Genomic DNA, 18,505 nt, shown 5'->3' with positions numbered 1-18,505 from the left:
TTATTTGGGATTAGATAAATCTATCAAGTCATGACTTGCGATAGACTTGGTCGTACCTGTCCTGAATTGCTGAAGATGAGACGTATTCCAAGTACTATACACGTGAATAGTTACTTCCAAGTTGCTCATACCAGAGATAGTACATACCTAGGTAGATATTGTCTATTTACTAGTTACTGCCAATAAGTGATTTACAATCAACTTATTCGCTGTTCAGATGATCACCACTTACAAACTGGAAGTTGATTGCTGTTAGCGCTTGCGCCTCTGTTGCCTCCATAATGACTTTACTATTTAATGATTTACATCCATGAGGATTGATTTAACTCTAAGATAGTCCTCAATTCCTTGAGTACCACCCTCTCGCCCATATCCACTGTCCTTGACACCTCCAAATGGACTCTCGCAAGCACTCAACACGCCCACATTCACCCCAACCATTCCGACTTCTAGAGCTTCGGCCACCCGAATGCATCTCGACATGTTCTCAGTCATTATAAAACTGCCCAGCCCCACATTGCTGTTGTTTGCGAGTGTGAGAACCTCCTCCTCTGTCTCAAATGGGTACATTCCCAGCACAGGGGCAAATACCTCCTCCCGCGTAGTGATCATCTCCGGGTTCATATCGCGAATCAGAGTCGGCTGCATAAAATAACCCCTTGACTCTCGAACCGACGCACCGCCAAGGATCACCTTTCCGCCGAGACGCTTTGCATCCTCAATATGCTGCAGTGCCTTTTCTACCGCTCGTTCGTGAGTAAGTGGACCAATCGTCACGCCATCCTGAACTCCCGGTCCAACTTGCAGCAACTGCATTCGCTTGAGTATGGCGTCCGCAAAAGAATTATAGATCCCTCTTTGAACAAATATGCGGTTCGCTGTAACGCAGGTTTGACCAGAGTTGCGGAACTTCGCCATCATAAGGGCCTCGACGGCGTGATCAATAGAAGCGTCGTCGAAGACAATAAACGGGCTATTACCGCCCAGCTCGAGCGAAAGCTTCTTCAGTGTAGGACTACACTGCTGAGCAAGCAACTTACCAACACGCGTGCTGCCAGTGAAGCTAAGCTTGCGAACGATGCTGTTCTCGCAGATTGCTTGCCCGACCTCGGCGACCTTGTTGAGGGCCAGTACGACGTTGATAGAGCCGTCTGGCAGACCAGCCTCTTGCGCGAGAACCGCGAGAGCAAGACTAGTCAGTGGAGTTTCTCCTGCTGGTTTCCAGACTGTCGTACAACCTGCGGCGAGGGCAGCACCGGCCTTGCGTGTGATCATGGCAATCGGGAAATTCCACGGCGTCAGCAATGCCGCAACACCAATTGGCTGCTTGATTGTGAGAATGCGATGGTTGGGATTCGCAGCAGGCACAGTCTCGCCATGAGTTCGCTCGGCCTCGGCTGCAAACCACTCGAGAAACGACGCGCCGTAAATAACCTCACCGCGGGCCTCTGGAAGAGGTTTGCCGTTTTCTAGGGTCAGGATGAGGGATAGATCGTCAATATTCTCAAGGATAAGGTCGTTCCACCGGCGCAACCAGCGTGCACGTTGTCGAGCGGTGGTTTTGCGAAATGAAACAAAAGCTTTACTTGCTGCCTCGATCGCATTGTCTGTATCGGCAGCGTTCATTTCAGGAAGTGTCGCGAGTTTCTCTATCGAGGCTGGGTTCCGCACATCAAAGGTGTCGCTATCTGGCGCGCTGGTCCATTTTCCATTGATGAATCCCTTGGTTTGGAGAAGATCCGGGCGACGAAGGTCGGCAAGTGATTTGGCCATTGCGACTTGGCGGCCGTAAGTGCGGACGAGGCGAAGATGGGAGACTGGGGAGCTTGGGAGATGACTGAGGGGTTTGTAGCACGGGGAAAGTAGAAGAGCAGTACTGTTGAACGCTAGTCGCATTTTGGTGAGGAGTCGAAGAATTGATCCGACCCTGGGCCTGAACTGCAAGTCTGATGTGACTGTCTACCCCGGCTACAGGTGGTTTTCTAAGGACCTAATTTCGGTTACTATAAATGTTGAGCATAGGCAAATGACCCCTCGAATTACCAGTCTGTGGATATGGCGGGGTTGGATTGGAATAGAAGATGGTTCCATATCATATAGCCGATTCGGGTATACTACGTATACCCATCTTGAATCTTGGCTGTCTTCACGCACCCGAAGTCTGTATTCTTAGTAGCTATCTCAAGAAGAGAATTGCCAGTGGTTAAACAGATACTTAGCTCGGTTATCCGGTAATCACTCTCAGGGGCCGAGTTTGACACCTCAAATAAAGCAAGGATCGCACAAGGTTGTACAATGTACAATGTCGAAAAATGACACATTTTATACGTTCAAGGTTTTGTAATCATTACCGGCAGGCACCTGGCATTACTTTCAAAAATCCACCTCCTTTTCTATTTAGCAAACAGGTATTATAGTCAAACGTTGGAATTAAAACAAGTGTAGGGTACAACATCGGGAGGGCATCGCGAAAGATTATCCAATTCTCACTAGTTGTCTCGTTATAAATAGCTGCATATCATCTCATTCAAAGCTTGACATTATCAAGTCCCTTCAAGGGCATGGGCATGTTTAAAATCATTTGGGCGTCTTTGAGGACATCCATTCGTAAGATGGTCCCAATTCCCAATTCACTGAGGAGCTTGCTTAGCGGACCTTCACCCCGAGAAATGCTGACATTCCTCGGTAAAAGCAATTGTGTTGCCAGAAGTGGATTGGTCTGAACCGTCACCTGATGCCATTTGCCGTCGATTTTGTTGATGGCGTTGTTGGTCCCAATAAATGATTGCGATGGGATGGTCTTCAGAGCTGGAAGAGGTACTTCCAGCCTCAGATCCGGTGTTCCATCGGCCCCGGATATGCTGGCCATGACTTTCTCCTCGTTCATTTCAAGACTAATATCGGCAAGCCATTTTGGCAACTGGTATCCATATACACCTCGCACTCGAGCGATCTCAGTGTCAACTGGTAGAGCCAACACGTATCCGTAGAATGTTCGATTCCACATAGAGCTGAGAAGTTGGGTGGTACTATAACTCACTTCACCTGGCTGACGGACAATAATGGCAATGGAAACCTCGTTATAAGGATCATTGTCACAGACCTGGTACGCGTAAAAGGTTAACGCGACCAAACCGTAGCCGGGTAACGCGGTGATGGGCTCCAAAGGCGATGGAAGTCTAGACTTGAGCTGGTCAAGGGGGGCGAGAAAGACGAGTTGCACACTGCTTGTGCGATAGTAGAAGTTGGGAGCATATATCTGACCGACTCTTGAATCGACCAGCTTCTTCGGGGTGTTCAAGAAAAAGTTCATGTCGGGACCGACCGCTGGATCCAAGGCTACCTCATCGAGGTTCGGGTTCATACGGTAGCGATCGTAGTAACCACCTTTGGGGACATCGACTTGCTGGCCTCCAAATGTGACTTGGACGGTCGGAAATTTTGACGGTCTGTATTGTATGAAAGGGTCAATGACACGGTAGTAGGAGAGGGAGAGACGTGAGAGCTAGTACATACGGTGGGCGGGCCCTCGAGGACACCAAGCGGCCTATGGTCAGAGACATGATGTTGGCCGTATGCTACCTTGGTAGGTTCAACTAACAAGCGGACTGCTGAAGTTTTTGTTTTTCACAGGTATGATCTTAAAGCTTCATTAGCCTCTCAAAATTTGGTTCCTGATAATATCGTGGCTGGATGTGCAATGATGGCGTCAATAAGAGGTGAAAGACAACCATCCGGGGTATTAGATTAATCAAATGAACACAGCGATCTTGTGAAAGTTTAAGCTAGCCTGAGGCTGGAGTAGTCGCTACAATACTTCTATTTGTAGGAAACTATGGAAAAGGGATTCGGGGCAATCGGCAACCCGATCCTACTTCTATCGATGCGTGTCGGAATGATTATTCACGGGCAACACATACCATAATTAGTGTGGAGCATATCAAGTCGTCCCGTGAAATCAAGAATCTAAAAGGAAACCTAGAAGCCAGTTCATTGATGAGAGAAATCCGCATGTTCTCAAAGAACGGTCCAATTGATATAAGGATCAGATGGTTTACGCAACAGCGTAAAATATGCCCTCTAATCTCAAGTCTCCTAGTTCATCATTTCTTTTCTTTCAAGGAATTTGCGGGTTTCCTCGAAATCGGTAATATTCATCCATACCCGTCGGGGCAATTGCTGCTCCGTGGTTCTTCAGGCCCACTATTGTATCGCCGTGCCTCGGTTCCTCACTACTCTCGTGCCAGCGGAGGCAAAATGATTGAAGGACTTTATAAGTCTAATTACTCTTGCTTAAAATGTGAGATGGCCGTGTAGCGGCTTGGATGAATCTCCCTGCAGCACAAGCACTGATCAGAAACAGACTCGAGATCTTGTGTGTCTTGCCACCGGGAGCCGCGCTGGTTGCTGGAAATTGGGATGGTCCCGTCGGTAGGGAACCAGATTCCACGACTGGTGCAGTTATTGACTCGTGATATGATTGTCTCGAATGTATGCAGGAATATACACTGTTACCAGGCGACGTAACAGGACAACTGGAATATAATATTGCTGGGTTTGCGTTGATTTCCGTCGATCTCTGTGCAATGAGAAGAACTAGAACGACCGACAAAACAGAACTCCCCGATTCCCAGCGTGTAGTCGAATTTCTCGCTCGTCGTATCACTTCTCCTGGCGTCCTTCCTTTTGCACCCCATACCCTCGGCGGTGGTGGTATCGTTTCAATATTTCAGCTCGCACTTGACCAGGAGTCTTGGCTACCAGCAATAGAGTCACTTGTGAATTGGCATCGAAGAACAGCCACGGCGAGGCCATGCCCAGTAGTTTTCATTACCCTAGGTGTTCGCGCCAGCTGGCAGCTTTGCAAAGTTGCAAATGTTCACGTTCTCGCATGGGCTCGGCGACATGCTGTTGAAATCTCCTTTGGCGAGAATCCTCCATCCATGCCAGCTATGAAGGATATGGTGGAAATATGCTGGCAGGCTGTGAAACCCACTAGGGCATCAGATTCTAGATGAACTGCTAAAGACATCCCCGATTCATCCGAATCATATATGCGGCACGACTGGGCGAAATGGAACTTCTGAGGCAATTTTGTGTGGACGGCCGGACATAGTCCGCTGGTTCTTAGACCAGCAGAATTCAAATCACGTACAGAATGTCTCTGAACGCATTTTGGACCCACGTATTCCAACTAGTTTGCCTAACGAATTCCGATGTTCGGTAGATTATGCAATACAACAATGGGACACTACAGCGGCAACTTGTCTGTATATGATGATGAAGTATGAACCTGCTCTGGAGATTATGGAGGGTGGAGTAGACGGAATTGCAGGGACCAAAGCAGGTGTTGCCAGACTAGCACTAGCTGAGTTGAATGTACCGGTGGATGAATATAGAGCTGAGGCGACAGCTGGTGGGATGTCTTTTGCTGAACGCGACCGGAACATCGCGAGGGTAAGACAAATTGCGATGATGAAGTGGCTTCCTGCACTCGATGGAGTTGAACCTGAGTGGAAAACTACAGCACATGGGATCGCAATGAGGACTATAATGAGGGGATGGCAGACTACCAATTTATCTGGAGGCAATTCGATGTCGACCATACCCAGTTTCCGGTGACTGAGGGCACGCGGGCTTATTTCGTGAGGGGGGCAGTAACTAACTGGAATGCACCGTTTGTGTTTCAAGTTATTTTTTTTAGTTATATTTATTGATTATACTCATTTTGTAACTTTGGAATCCACGGCATTTGCTTTCTTTCTTGTTTAGTCCATGCGGCGCTCCATGCGGCAACCGTCTCAGCAGGTCTGTAATTCCGGCTAACAGTCCCAACCGTCTTGCCGAATTTCGAAACGGATTTTATCAATCAAATACGGTGAGAATATCCTGAATTGTTTGGTCTTATTCTATATATCAGCTTTATTAAAGTCTAAATTGGGTCAAAAACACCCAAATGGTAACCTATCACACCACACTTCAGCACAAGGCTCAATGCAAACAAAAAATGCAGTCATGGCGGGGATGATGGGAAGCCCAACGCCAAATCCACCTTTAAAGGGTGTTTCGACACGATAAGAAGGAAAGAAAAGATAGAGGAAAGGAAGAATATAGGAAGAAACAGTGAAACTTCATCAGACATAATCATCAATAAATCAATTCAAAGGCTCCTGATAGACTCAAACCCAAGCAGCAATCCCCTCTCACTCCGCAATAGTAGCCGGCTGCTTATAATCCGAAAAAGTCTCGGGCCAAAGAAACATCTTCTCCTCCTGCGAAGGCGTAGCAGCAGCCATGAGCGTCGGAACAGCCTCCTTACTCGAGATGCGCCGCCACATATTCGCGCGAGGATTGTACCGCACGGGCTTACCCACTCCACCAGTCTTCTTCTGGTCCTCGTTGGAAATAGCCTCAATCTCGCGCTTGATGTCGGAGAAGGTATCGAATGGGATGAAGGGGATATTCTGTTCTCGGCAATATTCTTCGAGGCGGAGGCCGCGCCGCGCGAAGAGAACGTCCGCTTCGCGGGCGGCGGCGAGGTCGGAGACGCCGTCGCCGATGAAGACTATAAGCGGCATCTCGTCTGGGGCGCATTCCGCTTGGGCTAATTTGCGGCCTTCGATGATAGAGACGTCTTTGTCGTGGCCTTGGATGGAGTCGTGGCGCCAGATTGGTTTCCAGGACTGGCCGTCTTGTGAGATTGTCGCGTCGTTGGCAACGATTTCGATTTCGGAGGACTGGCGATATTGAAATTGATATTAGTATATGGGTTTTTAGGCAAGGTTGCGCTTTTCGACGTACCTGTTTTTCACCGAGGGCCATATCCAGAACTCGACGTAGGATCGGTTTTAGCCCGGCACTAATTACGTTGAAGGGGAAGCCATTGGCCGTGCAGTATTGGTGAAATTCCTTGAAGCCAGGGTCCATTTCGATACTCTTCTCCATGAGGACGAAGCCATCGTCAAAGGGGACGTGGAGAGATGCCCACATTTCTTCCGAGGCGTCGCGGAAGGTCCTGGCTCCTGACTTCATCTGTGCCTCGAGTCTTTCTCTGGCTTCCGCTCCGAAGCCGTGGGCATCGACGAGGATGTGGCCTGTATCTTGCATGCATATTGTGCCATCGAAGTCTATCGTGCGTGTTAGAGGGGCATTCGAACTTCAAAATTTAATCATGACAGCGAAAGGGATGCATACCGGAGAAGATGACGATTTTGCGTTTTGAAGATGTAGGTTGCGTAGGTCTCATGTTGGAGTTGGTCATATTAGGGATTAGAACGGCGGAGTCTAGATGAGAATACAGATGCGAGAAAATAAAAAAGAAATCAGGGAATTGAATTGATTTAAACAGGATATAAGAGACTTCCTCTACGAAAGACCGCGGACCCCGTGGCGAACAAGAACAAGAACAAGAACAAGATAGAAAACTGTATGACGTAGGAGAGATACGATACTCTCTCATAGTGGGTCGACGAGAGTGGAGGACGAACACAATCGCAACGTGCTGAGTCCAGTTGGTCGGTCTCGGTCGGTGCCACTGCCGAGTCTGCATGATCTAATTGGTTCATCCCTCAGGGCCTGCCGAGAAAAATGGGGGTCAAGGGTTTCCGATGCCGAAACCTGGTCGGGATTGGCTGGGAGTACATCCGGAGTGGAGAATGCGACTACGATCCATTCAACGGTCGACAAGTAACTGGTACAATCCAAGTTCATTTGCGCTAAAATACACATGCCATTGGAGAAAGAATCCGTTCACCCGCCTAAGTCGCAGTTAGTTCGGCCACCCGACGCTCGATTTCAGGGACGGCCCGAAGCTGCAGTTCCAATTCATCCTTCTCACTGTGGGAGAACATTAAGGTCAGCACAAGTCAAAAGTTGTGATTAAGGGATGGGGTATGTCATACTCTTCTAATTTCATTCGCCTTTCCCAGTCCAGTCCTGTGAATATATAACTACCCTGGCCGTCAAATTGTAGAATCTTCTGGTGGTATTTCCAGAGACTGCGTCGGTGCGAGACAGTCATCAAGGTGATGCCGAGCTTCTTCGCCGTTTCGTACATGACCTTCTCAATCTCCAAGGTCACCGAGGAGGTGCACTCGTCCAAAATGGCGAATTTGGGCCGATGATAAAACAGCCTGGCCATGGCAATACGCTGTTGCAGACCACCTGATAGAACATCGCGCCACTCCTCCTCCGCGTCCCAGCCGCCAGGACGGTCGACAACAGAGGCGATCTCCACAACGGACAGAACCTCGTAAAGGTCAGCATCAGTCACACCCTTGGCACGCATCTCGCGCACACCATCGGGGTAGGTGACCTGCTGTCGCAGTGTTCCGCGGGACAGGTAAGGGCGCTGCGGAATGTAGAAAATGTCTTCAAAGCGAGGCTTCTTGACTGAGCCTCCGTAGACGGGCCAAAGACCGCCCAAGATGCGGAAAAGAGATGACTTGCCGCATCCATTAGGGCCGACAATCAGAAGATGGTCGCCAGGATTTACGGTAAATGACAACTTGCGAACAAGAACATCGCCATTTGGTGACACGATGGGTACATCTGTGAACTCGATGAAGTCACTCTCCATGACCTCGCCACGACCCGAGAGAACGGCCGCGTTCTCTTCAGTGGAGGCCGATGATACCAGCTTCTTCTCGAAACGTCCAGCGACCAAATCATCCATGACCTCAAGTAGGGATGACACGCGAGAGGTAAAGCCGGCAAGCTCGGAGATCTCCTTGTAGGAAAACATCAAACGGCCAAACGCGTCGGATGAAGATAACAGCATTCGGCGGTTAGTGACGAAGCTCTCGGTGCGGTCACCCATGGTCTGGGTGACTTGACCGGGAATCTTAAAGAAGACGGGCAAGCTGCAAAGAACCAAACCCAAAGCACCCCAGAAATACTTGATAACAAAGTCCTCCATGAACCCATGATATAGTCTCCGCCGTAATATACGGTTCACATGTTTGATGAGAGTAAAGTAGCCCTTGTCTAGGGTATCCTTCTCGGCCTCGTGGCCGTGGTAAAGAGCCACCTCCTCGCTGTAGTCGATAAGCCTCGAGTGGAGGAAGCGGAATTCACCCTCTAGTCTAGCCTCATCCGCAACATACTTGCCAAAGGGCGGCGTTAGCATGCGCATGACGTTGGCCGACAGCTGTACCAGCAGACTCATAATGAACAGCCCTTCTCCACCGACATTCTTTGACAAAGAGTAGTTATAGATGCACATATCGAGGATGGGCTTGGCTAGGTTGGAGTAGAGCTCCGCCAGACTGTCGGAGAAACGCGACACATCCACCGTAACGAGCTGATCGGGGTTCTTGATCCGGTCATCCAGTGCGGAGATGGCGTAGAAGGTCATATTTGATAGGTATTTGTCGTGTATATAATCAGTCAAACGTTTTCGATAACTCAGGGCAAGTTTGCATTGGTGGTAGGAGAGCTAAAGAGAGACGTCGGCGAGTTAGCAAGCAGCTTCTCCACGGTCGCAAAGCCGCACATCACTCCAACCGAGCGATGTCGACACCAAGAGTCTTACCATGGAGTTTGTAAACGTTGCCGGCACTGCGACAATCATCCACCAGAAAAGACCAAACAAAAAGTCCTTCCCTTTTCCCCGCACCAGGTTGCTCACGAGACGGCCATCTAGCTCGGCAACATACAGACTGAGCAACGTCCGCAGGACGAGGAAGACGCTGTGGCTCACAAGGAGGCGGAACTCTTTACTGCGCCATCCAGGAATCACGATCTTCAGGAGACGAAGCAAGTGTTTAAAGAACTCTCGGTTGATCTCCACACGCTTCTTCCGCGGTTGTTCATCGTCCCCAAGGCTGCTGGTGCCAGGTTGCTTTCTTCGTAGCTCCACCTGTTGTGAAGCAGCTTTCTGCTCGGAGATGGCATTATGGATCCGTTTGGCGAGTGCGGCGAAGAGTGCGAGGTAGACGCCGCGTGATATGCGAGTTCGGTGTCGGAGATAAAGGGAGGTGAGGCTAGAGAGGATCTGCTTGACGGAGCGATCGGGCGGCAATAGTTTAGATTGAGCCGCCATGACGATGGAATCGAATGCGACTGATCAGCCGGAGTCGCGTATGGACATGACCGGATGTGGTAGAGTTGTGGAGGTGAGAGGAGAGGAGAGAGGAGGAAAGAGGAGAGGAGAAGCTGTTCGAGTGGATGACGGAGTTTGGCATGTGAAACCCCCAGGAAACTGGGGAAGTTCAACCGAGGATCTCCACTTTAGCTACAACATAGATTCATAACATCGATGGATAATAGTGGTAATTACTGATTTTAACTAGAACGGAGGAATATTGAAGAAGTCAAATTGTGCTATCGAACGCAATGCAAATTACAAAATCACTCATCACATGAACTCCCACCGGTGACACCCGGCGGACTCGGGCAGACAACAAACACAAGCTCAATCCTTGACAGCCAGAGGCTCAACGTTCCAGATACTATCGGCGTATTCGTTGATAACCCGATCGGTCGAGAAGAATCCCATGCGCGCGACGCTGGTAATCGACTTGGCTAGCCACTCCTCCTTGTTCAAGAAAGCCTCGTCAACCATTTCTTGGGTCGTCACATAGGAGTGGAAGTCGTCGGAGACAAGGTAATAATCACCGTGTTCCTCAATAGAAGCAGTGAGTGCGGAGAAATCACCAGCGTCACCAAACATGTTGTCCTTGATTGCTTTGAAGACCTTTTCCAGGGCCGGGTCGAGTTGGAAGTCGCCGTAGAAGTGACGGTGGCGGAGATCTTCGACGTCCTCAGCGAGATTGCCGAAGAGGAAAATGTTCTGATCGCCGATCTCGCGAGTAATCTCGATCTGTATAAAAAATTCGAATTAGTCGATTCTCAGTCTATCGCGGAGGGGAGGGGAGGGGAATATTCACGTTTGCGCCATCACATGTTCCAATGATCAAACCACCATTCAATACAAACTTCATGTTGCTTGTTCCACTTCCTTCAGTACCAGCAGTAGAGATGTGCTCGCTGATATCTGAGGCTGGGCAAATGATTTCGGCCTTGCTGACATTGTAATCTTCGATGAAGATGACCTTTAGAAGGTCGCCAACATCAGAATCATTATTGACCACAGCGGCCACCTTGTTGATGAGATGAATGATGGTCTTGGCCATCCAGTAGCCTGGTGCTGCCTTGCCGCCAAAGATTGAGACTCGAGGGACCACCTTCTTGCGCTCCGCGGCGGACATGCCTTTGATCTTCAGGTAGCGGTGAATCACTCCAAAAATGTTGAGCTGCTGTCGCTTATACTCGTGAATGCGCTTGACCTGAATGTCAAACAGAGATTCTGGGTTCACGGTATATCCAGTTGTATCCTTGATGAGTCTAGCCAAGCGAAGTTTGTTGTCCGACTTGATATGTGCCCATTTGCGCCGGAAGTCTTTGTCGTCGACGAATGCCTCAAGTTTATCCAGAAGAGTCAAGTCGGTCAAGAACTCGTGCCCTCCGAGCTTCTCTGCAATCAGACTGGAGAGAGCTGGGTTCGCCTGGTGCAGCCAGCGTCGCGGAGTAACTCCGTTGGTTACGTTAGTGAAGCGATCAACTCCGTAAATGTCGACAAAATCCTTGAAAAGAGTCGACTTGAGTAGGTCAGAGTGCAACTCGGCCACGCCGTTGACCTTATGAGATCCAATGATGGCAATGTATGCCATACGCACCATCTTCGGGTGAGATTCCTCGATGATGGAGACACGGGACAGAATCTCACGGTCATTGGGAAACTGCTTCTCCACGGACTGCAAGAAATACAAGTTGATGTCGTAAATGATTTGCAGATGTCGGGGAAGTAGGTTTTGCATGAGAGGAACGGACCACTTCTCCAACGCCTCGGGGAGAACAGTGTGGTTGGTATATCCAAAAGTCTTCGTCACGATATTCCAAGCTTCATCCCATTCAAGACCCTCAATATCGATCAAAATGCGTTGCATTTCGACGATGGCAAGCGTGGGATGAGTGTCGTTAAGCTGAATTGCCACCTGGTCGGGGAACTCACTCCAGGCCCTCTTGGTCTTCTTGAAGCGACGCACGATATCGTACAAAGAGGCAGCGCACCAGAAGTACTGCTGCTTCAGTCGAAGTTCTTTGCCTCGCTCCAGGTTGTCATTGGGGTACAAGACGGCTGAGATGGTCTCAGCGCTCTGTTGGTCGGCCACCGCACTCTCGTAGTCTCCAGCATTGAACTTCTGGAAATCAAATTCTCCGCTGCTTGCCTTGCTAGACCAGAGACGAAGATTGTTGGTGGTCTTGGTACCGTAACCGGGAATAGGAACATCGTATGCCACAGCTTGAACAGTCTCTCCCTCTTCCCAGGAAGCAACAAGTTTTCCATTCTCATCCTGCTTCTTCTTCACTTGTCCATAGAATTTAATGTCAACGGTGATATCATGGCGGGGGAACTCCCAAGGGTTGTTGTCCAGCCAGTAGTCTGGAACCTCCATTTGATAGCCGTTGACAATCTCCTGTTTGAAGATCCCATAGCGGTATCGCAGGCCATATCCCCAGGCAGGGTAGTTGAGAGTTGCCAGACTATCAAGGAAGCAGGCTGCCAGACGACCGAGGCCACCGTTACCCAGAGCCGCATCATGCTCCTGTCCGATGACATCTTCGATGCGGAATCCAAGATCCTGAAGACCCTCTGTCCAGTTGTTTAGCATTTTGCTTCTGGGTGGGGATTATCGAGTACTGACCTCGAGCAGCATCCTTCATGCCCACGTTAAGCATAGCATTGTCGAGTGCTCGGCCCATCAAAAACTCGAGGGATAGATCTATTGATATGCATTAGATGATAGGACTATTCAAGCAATCGACCAGCATAGCATACAATAGACTCTCTTCTGGTCGGTAAAGGTCTGACGCTGCTGGGTCCTGTTCCACTCGATGATTAAGCGATCCCGAAAGGCAAGGGCAGTGCCCGAGTAAGCCGCCCTGTATCTTGTGAGCACGAGATCCAAATTTTTGAGAGCGCGATTGTTCAAATTAAAATCGGGCGCTCACAATTCATCGCAGTTGTAGAGAGACCGGGCGAGGGTCGTTTCAATGTGCCGAACTAGCTCTCTCTGTGTAACTGTTAGCTGTGGCCGGAAGAAAGCCAGTGACCAATGGGACCAACCTCGAATTCGTCCTTGTTGGTGAACTCGTGGGCAGACTATGGAGAATTGAGGTCAGCAATTATTATGGCACCATCATTCGTATGATCAAGTTCGGCATACATATTTCCGCCATCTGTGCCAGTGAGTTCAGGTTAGCAACTTGGAGCTGGAACAAGCTCTCCGAGGGAAGAACAAAGGGACTTACGCCTCCCGCAGGGGCTCAGGGATGCTGGCTTCGACGTTTTTGATCTCGGAAGCACCAAATCCCGTGAAGGTACGCTTATGCTTGGGGCGACTGAAGCCAGGCCCAACAGGTCCCTGAAGGTCCGCAATTGGAACACCGACAGAGGGCTTGCGCTCACGACGTTCGGACATTGTGACTTTGTCAGTTCAATATTGAGGATGGGAAGGTGGAGCTTAGAAAGTGAACTTCTAAGGTGGGGGAGAGTGAGGAGGAGTAGGAGGGGGAAGTGGAAGAAGAGGAGAATAAGAGGGGAGAATAAGAGGAGAGCAAGGTAGAGCAGGCGAAAAGAGGGGACCCTGCGTGACACAAAGTACGAAAGATGAGTAGAAAGGAGGGATATATGAAGAGGAGAAAGAGATAGTGATGTATCTCTAAGAGAGAGAGTATGGTTACTCTGTATGGTATTGCTGGTATTGCATGATGGAGGTAAAGCAAGGCAAGTACGACCGGCCACAACTCAACCGAGTGAACATCGCCCAATCCGGCAGTCATCCATCACCTCATGCTAACTACCTTAAGGTAATTATCATCCTATGAGATCTTACCATCTATTCATCCCATCTCTACCATGGTTGACCTTATCAGCCCATCTCCCCTGGCTCCCTTTTCAATACTCGATGATTCTCTGATGTTTCCTGATTCTCTGATTCTACTAGTGAGCTGGTATACCTCAAGTGGGGAAGCTCGGAGGGATCGACGCTCGAGCCAACGGCCTGCAGCTGTCCGTGCTGATGCAATATGCTGCCCTCCTCTTCGCTCACGCTGGGTATTTTCCCTGATTTGCAGCTCCTCTAGCTCCTGCATCAGGCCACCTCGATTCCCGTGATCCACAACCACTCACCACTCCACAATCCCCCCTCAGCTCATAAAAGCGAACCATCACCAGTTACCCGTGCTCACATCCCCCGCTCACCCCATCTCCGCCCTCGGCTCACAGCCCACTCACTACTCCCTACTGACGCGTGAGCAAAGAGATCATATCCCTGTCCCTCCTTTGGGAGAACACGCAACCAGCTCTGGCCCTGTCAGCCACCGACGAACCTTCGCCCCATCATTGCTGGCATAGGTGCGGGGAGGGCAAGACTTCGTTGACATACTCCAAAATCAATGAACCATCTCATATCATTCCTCGTCCCCGCGCTAGAAGGTGTCGTCAAAGCTGCCTTCCTCAGTCATGACGGGTATCATTATCATTTTTTCATAACCCACGATGCATTCCCTCGATCTCAACCATATTCGGCCGGTCGCTCGGCCGATTCTCATCCAATGATTTCTCCACGAGAAGCTGCCCCACCCCGCAGTGTCAGCCGTCGAGCTCCAGAACCTTAAAACTCGATGAGTTGGTTTTTTTTTCTCAGGACCCGGAATACCTACCTTCCTCGACCGACCCCGGGTACTCCCATCTAGTTCTCATCCCAGTCGGACCTGAATGCACCAGATCGAAAGCCCATCGCTTGCGGTGAGTATTAGCCCCCTTCCCACCTCCAGTCTTAGTCCGGAGGTCAGGGTCGAGTTTTTGGGGCCGGCTTTGGCCATGCAGGCTGAGGTATCGTATCATGTATGCTTGGGTCGGGTTGTAGCCAATGCGCGGCTTGTAGATCGATCTTCTCCTAGCAAAGGATTTGATCATTCTCCAAATTGCGGGGAAATCAATACAGGCCTGGGATCCTGCATGACGGAATCCGAGTCTGAGGAGTTTAGTAACCTGGAATTCGCAGGTTGTTACTATTGATGGACCATTCGTCAAATACGTAGGTTAGGTCTTCAGATGTGGGCGAATCTTCAGGTGAGAGGGAAAAGAATGAAAGAAAATCGCAGCTAGATAGACCCAAATATCTTGGTGCCTCAGCTAGAACAATCGAACGAGAGATAGTATGGACATAGCCATACTAATTTCCTTCCCGAAACCGGTCTATGGGAAAGATACTAGTAAAGGGCCGATTGGAAAAGGTAAGAAATTCGATCAACTTGCCAGAGTATACAGCTTCTGTAGAGAAGAGAAAAAGTCACCACATGCCTAGAGCGCTTAGAATCAAGTTCAAGGGAGATATAAAAGTGAAGAGAAGATAAAACACAGCAGGCGACAAGGCCAGGGTTCAATAGATAGATAGGTAGATAGATCCCAGCTTGAAGAAATCACAGCAAAAAAAAAAGGGAAACAAGCAGAATCCGCCATAGTATGCATCCGATAAGAGGCTTGAGAGAAACAATCAAAAAAAAAGAAGAGAAAAGATAACACAAATGGAAGAAAAGATTCGGGTTCCGAATCGGGTAATATACGGATAATGGCCAGGGCCGGTGTTCAAGTATTTTTGAGAAATTGAGAGCGTGTTAACAGGGATGCGGCAATCCCGCTTCGATGGGGGGGAGGGGTGCGGGGCTCTCTTGAGATCGAAGTTGAAAGGAGACCTGTCGTTCAAAGTTGGGGTTGGAAGGATAGAGCGATAAATCCAATGATGAATTCATAACTAGAACTGAGCTGAGCCTGAAAGACTCCACCGTCGGAAGCGAAAGCCGAATCCAGAGTAGATAGCCGCGTAGATACCGAATGGGGTATCACTTAACCAGCGCCTGGGAAATATTTCAAGAGAAAAAGATGCGCCGTGAACGCCAGCAGCTATTCCAGAGTAAGAGCAAAGAGAGTCGACTGTCGACAAGGAGATGTTGTTGAGATTGTAGGAATGCCCAAGGTTGAATACCCTTCAAGAGAGAGTAAAGGAACCAATATCTCAGTGGTATGAGGTTATCAAATAAGGCAGGTGATTTTCGTGAGATGGAGTGAAAGGGTGGGAAGCAGGAGAGTTTTGAGAATGAGGTGGTGGCCAAGCTTATAGGATGCCCGAGTCCTTCAAGGCGTTTTGCAATATGGTTTCCTTGACCGCTGCAAAGACGAGTCGAATATTTGTGGTATCGGTCGCTTGGGTTAGACTGCAAGATGGTGCATCAGAATAGGCCACTTCGTTTTTTTGGTGGAGATATGAAACTTACTGCGGGTAGAGGTTTAAATGCGCTCGGTTCACCTGGTTGAAACGCCATAGCAAATACTTCGCTGCGCGGTTGACATCATTCCCTCCTGAATAGTCAGGGAAATAATTGCTCAACGGTGAGCGAGGCAGCTTTTGCCGGAATAAATCGACCTTATTCAGGAAGAGGATGATACTTGTTCGCATGAACCATCGAGAATTTACAACGGAGTCGAAGAGAACCAGACTTTCCATCATTCGATTCTGAGATGTATTAGTTAGGCTGGGGTGGGGATGTGCTGTGGTCTCAGAGAAGGGACTTACTTGATTGCTCTCTTCCAAAAGCATCTGATCATATTCACTAAGAGCAACGCAAAAGATGATAGACGTAACGTTTTCGAAACAGTGGATCCATTTCTTGCGCTCACTACGTTGGCCGCCAACGTCAAACATGCTGCAGGTCGCATTAGTGAGGCTCAAAGTGAGTCGAGTTTTGATCGAGATTTTCCACGTACTGTATACTCAATTGACCCATTGTGAATCGCGTTTCATAGATACCGGTTGTCTTTGTTCTTGCTCGTAGGACATCCGAAACGTCGGGTGTGTAGTCCGGTGCCGTTATTCGCTTTGCCTCGTCGAAAAAGCTAATCGCACGTCAGTAATCCAGGTTATAGGCAACAGGGAGAAAACCGACGGGGTACTCACTATGGCGCGGAGTCCATAAGATAAAACTCATTTTGACGCTCCAGAACGGTTGAAGTGCATGGGTCATTCCAAAGGTATGTGATCGCATCCCCCACTTTCGGGTCGAGCGGAGTATTGGGGTCCGGGTCGACGTGATATTCTTCGAGGAAGGTCATATATTCTTGAACCTTTTGGCTGGAGGGTTCTAGGGAAAAGAGGCGATATGCTTCGATGAGGGCCTTGGCACAATCCAAGAGGTTCTTGAAGACAGTCAACCGGTACAAGGCCAGCTCGTCGACGGTGTAACCATTCTGGTGGATAATCTTCATCTGCTTGACGATTGTGGACTTGCCGCTCTCTCCGGAGCCTGCAATTTATATCATATATCAGCCTATGATTCTCCAGAAGACCATGGGCGGAAAAGGGAAAAGGGAAAAGGAGCTTGGGGGTTCAACCTACCCAGCAGTAGGATCTTGCATTCCCTGCGTAACCGCCTGGAGTCTTCCTCAAGCTTCCGATCGATCATTTGACTTCTCTTCTTCTGTTCCACATCCCCAGTGTTTTCGGCACTAAAACACATCCCCATGGTGACTGTGTGTATTGTATTAGGCCCAAGGCCAGCGGGCAACAAGTCCGGGTTGACCGCGCGCAAAAGCGATCAGTGTCAGCCGGACGGGACGGCCGCAGCCTTCGCTTGAGTGGGAGGACGGCCACCCGCCACAGACAATGAGGGATATTGGTGTGGGCGGATAGAGGAGGGAGACACAGGGAGACTCGCGACGAGTGGAGAGTTTGCGATGGTTGAAGATTGAAGGAGAAAGTGTTAAGGCGGGGGAAGTTGGGAGCGAGAAAGGTCGGGTAAGGTAAGCGTAAAAGGGTTACTTGGCGCCGAGGAGGTGATGTTACGGTAAGACCAAGTCGCCGGGTTTCCGTGTCAGTCGTATAGGGGTCGTGTGGTTGAGTTTGGGTTACCGGGTATAGAAGGGTTATCAGGCTATGACAGTTAAGAGCGATCAAAGGAAGCAACGGGGGTCGTTGGGGAGGGGGGAGGAGTTCCACGAGTGGAGATGGGCAGAAGAGCGGGTTCAAGTTTGGGGGGTAACTTTGAAGTAGTTAAGTAACGGTAACTTAAGTAACGTACTGTTTTACGCCCCGGGGCGGAGTCTCAGTGCCAGTACTAGTACAGTCTACCAGTGCCCGTCTCCTTATTAGTCTTACTATGTGTGAGTCCTTTTTGCCTTTCCTTTCCTTTCTTTTTCGCTTTGGGGCCAAAAGGTAATTTACAGCGTTGGCTGGACTAGGCAGAACGGGCTATTCTAGGAGATAGGGGTGTTCAGATATGTGTAGTAGTAACACAGTAGTATATTACTCTGCCCAGATGCCTTCCAATAGTAATATGATTATTTAATCACATAGCTTCAAGTTGTTGAATGTTCTGCACCTGTACTGCACGGTATCTTCCCCATCAAATGGCTATTTTACGCCGGTGAGAGTCCACTTTGGAA

The 18,505-nt window shown here is 49.4% G+C and overlaps 6 protein-coding genes across 6 annotated transcripts; all 6 read right to left on the bottom strand.

Moving 5' to 3' along the window:
• Positions 1-294: 294 nt before the first annotated feature.
• N7533_009612 (NAD-dependent succinate-semialdehyde dehydrogenase) lies at positions 295-1,896 on the bottom strand (the record flags this gene model as incomplete). Its single annotated transcript, XM_057106262.1, has 1 exon — positions 295-1,896. One exon carries the CDS (start codon positions 1,894-1,896, stop codon positions 295-297), a length of 1,602 nt encoding a protein of 533 aa, XP_056957711.1.
• A 631-nt stretch (positions 1,897-2,527) lies between these two features.
• Positions 2,528-3,563, bottom strand: N7533_009611 (uncharacterized protein; the record flags this gene model as incomplete). Its single annotated transcript, XM_057106261.1, has 2 exons — positions 2,528-3,449; positions 3,517-3,563. The coding sequence occupies 2 exons, from the start codon at positions 3,561-3,563 to the stop codon at positions 2,528-2,530; spliced, it is 969 nt and encodes a 322-aa protein (XP_056957710.1).
• Positions 3,564-6,203: 2,640 nt separating this feature from the next.
• On the bottom strand, positions 6,204-7,246 carry N7533_009610 (uncharacterized protein; the record flags this gene model as incomplete). Its single annotated transcript, XM_057106260.1, has 3 exons — positions 6,204-6,737; positions 6,802-7,127; positions 7,195-7,246. The coding sequence occupies 3 exons, from the start codon at positions 7,244-7,246 to the stop codon at positions 6,204-6,206; spliced, it is 912 nt and encodes a 303-aa protein (XP_056957709.1).
• Positions 7,247-7,757: 511 nt separating this feature from the next.
• N7533_009609 (ATP-binding cassette long-chain fatty acid transporter PXA2) lies at positions 7,758-10,042 on the bottom strand (the record flags this gene model as incomplete). Its single annotated transcript, XM_057106259.1, has 3 exons — positions 7,758-7,836; positions 7,902-9,436; positions 9,533-10,042. The coding sequence occupies 3 exons, from the start codon at positions 10,040-10,042 to the stop codon at positions 7,758-7,760; spliced, it is 2,124 nt and encodes a 707-aa protein (XP_056957708.1).
• Positions 10,043-10,414: 372 nt separating this feature from the next.
• Positions 10,415-13,484, bottom strand: glpV (glycogen phosphorylase; the record flags this gene model as incomplete). The annotated part of the gene is made up of 8 exons (XM_057106258.1): positions 10,415-10,822; positions 10,890-12,655; positions 12,708-12,785; positions 12,842-12,945; positions 13,015-13,076; positions 13,130-13,165; positions 13,230-13,242; positions 13,315-13,484. The coding sequence occupies 8 exons, from the start codon at positions 13,482-13,484 to the stop codon at positions 10,415-10,417; spliced, it is 2,637 nt and encodes an 878-aa protein (XP_056957707.1).
• A 2,697-nt stretch (positions 13,485-16,181) lies between these two features.
• On the bottom strand, positions 16,182-17,586 carry gpaB (guanine nucleotide-binding protein subunit alpha gpaB; the record flags this gene model as incomplete). The annotated part of the gene is made up of 6 exons (XM_057106257.1): positions 16,182-16,281; positions 16,342-16,580; positions 16,641-16,770; positions 16,832-16,960; positions 17,022-17,367; positions 17,460-17,586. The coding sequence occupies 6 exons, from the start codon at positions 17,584-17,586 to the stop codon at positions 16,182-16,184; spliced, it is 1,071 nt and encodes a 356-aa protein (XP_056957706.1).
• Positions 17,587-18,505: the final 919 nt, after the last annotated feature.

The sequence above is a fragment of the Penicillium manginii genome, assembly GCF_028828005.1.
Source record: "Penicillium manginii strain IBT 31320 chromosome Unknown utg000006l:1.0-4164085.0:1.0-4166146.0, whole genome shotgun sequence".
Classification (NCBI taxonomy): Eukaryota; Fungi; Ascomycota; class Eurotiomycetes; order Eurotiales; family Aspergillaceae; genus Penicillium; species Penicillium manginii.
This window is presented reverse-complemented; position numbering and strand designations above follow the sequence as displayed.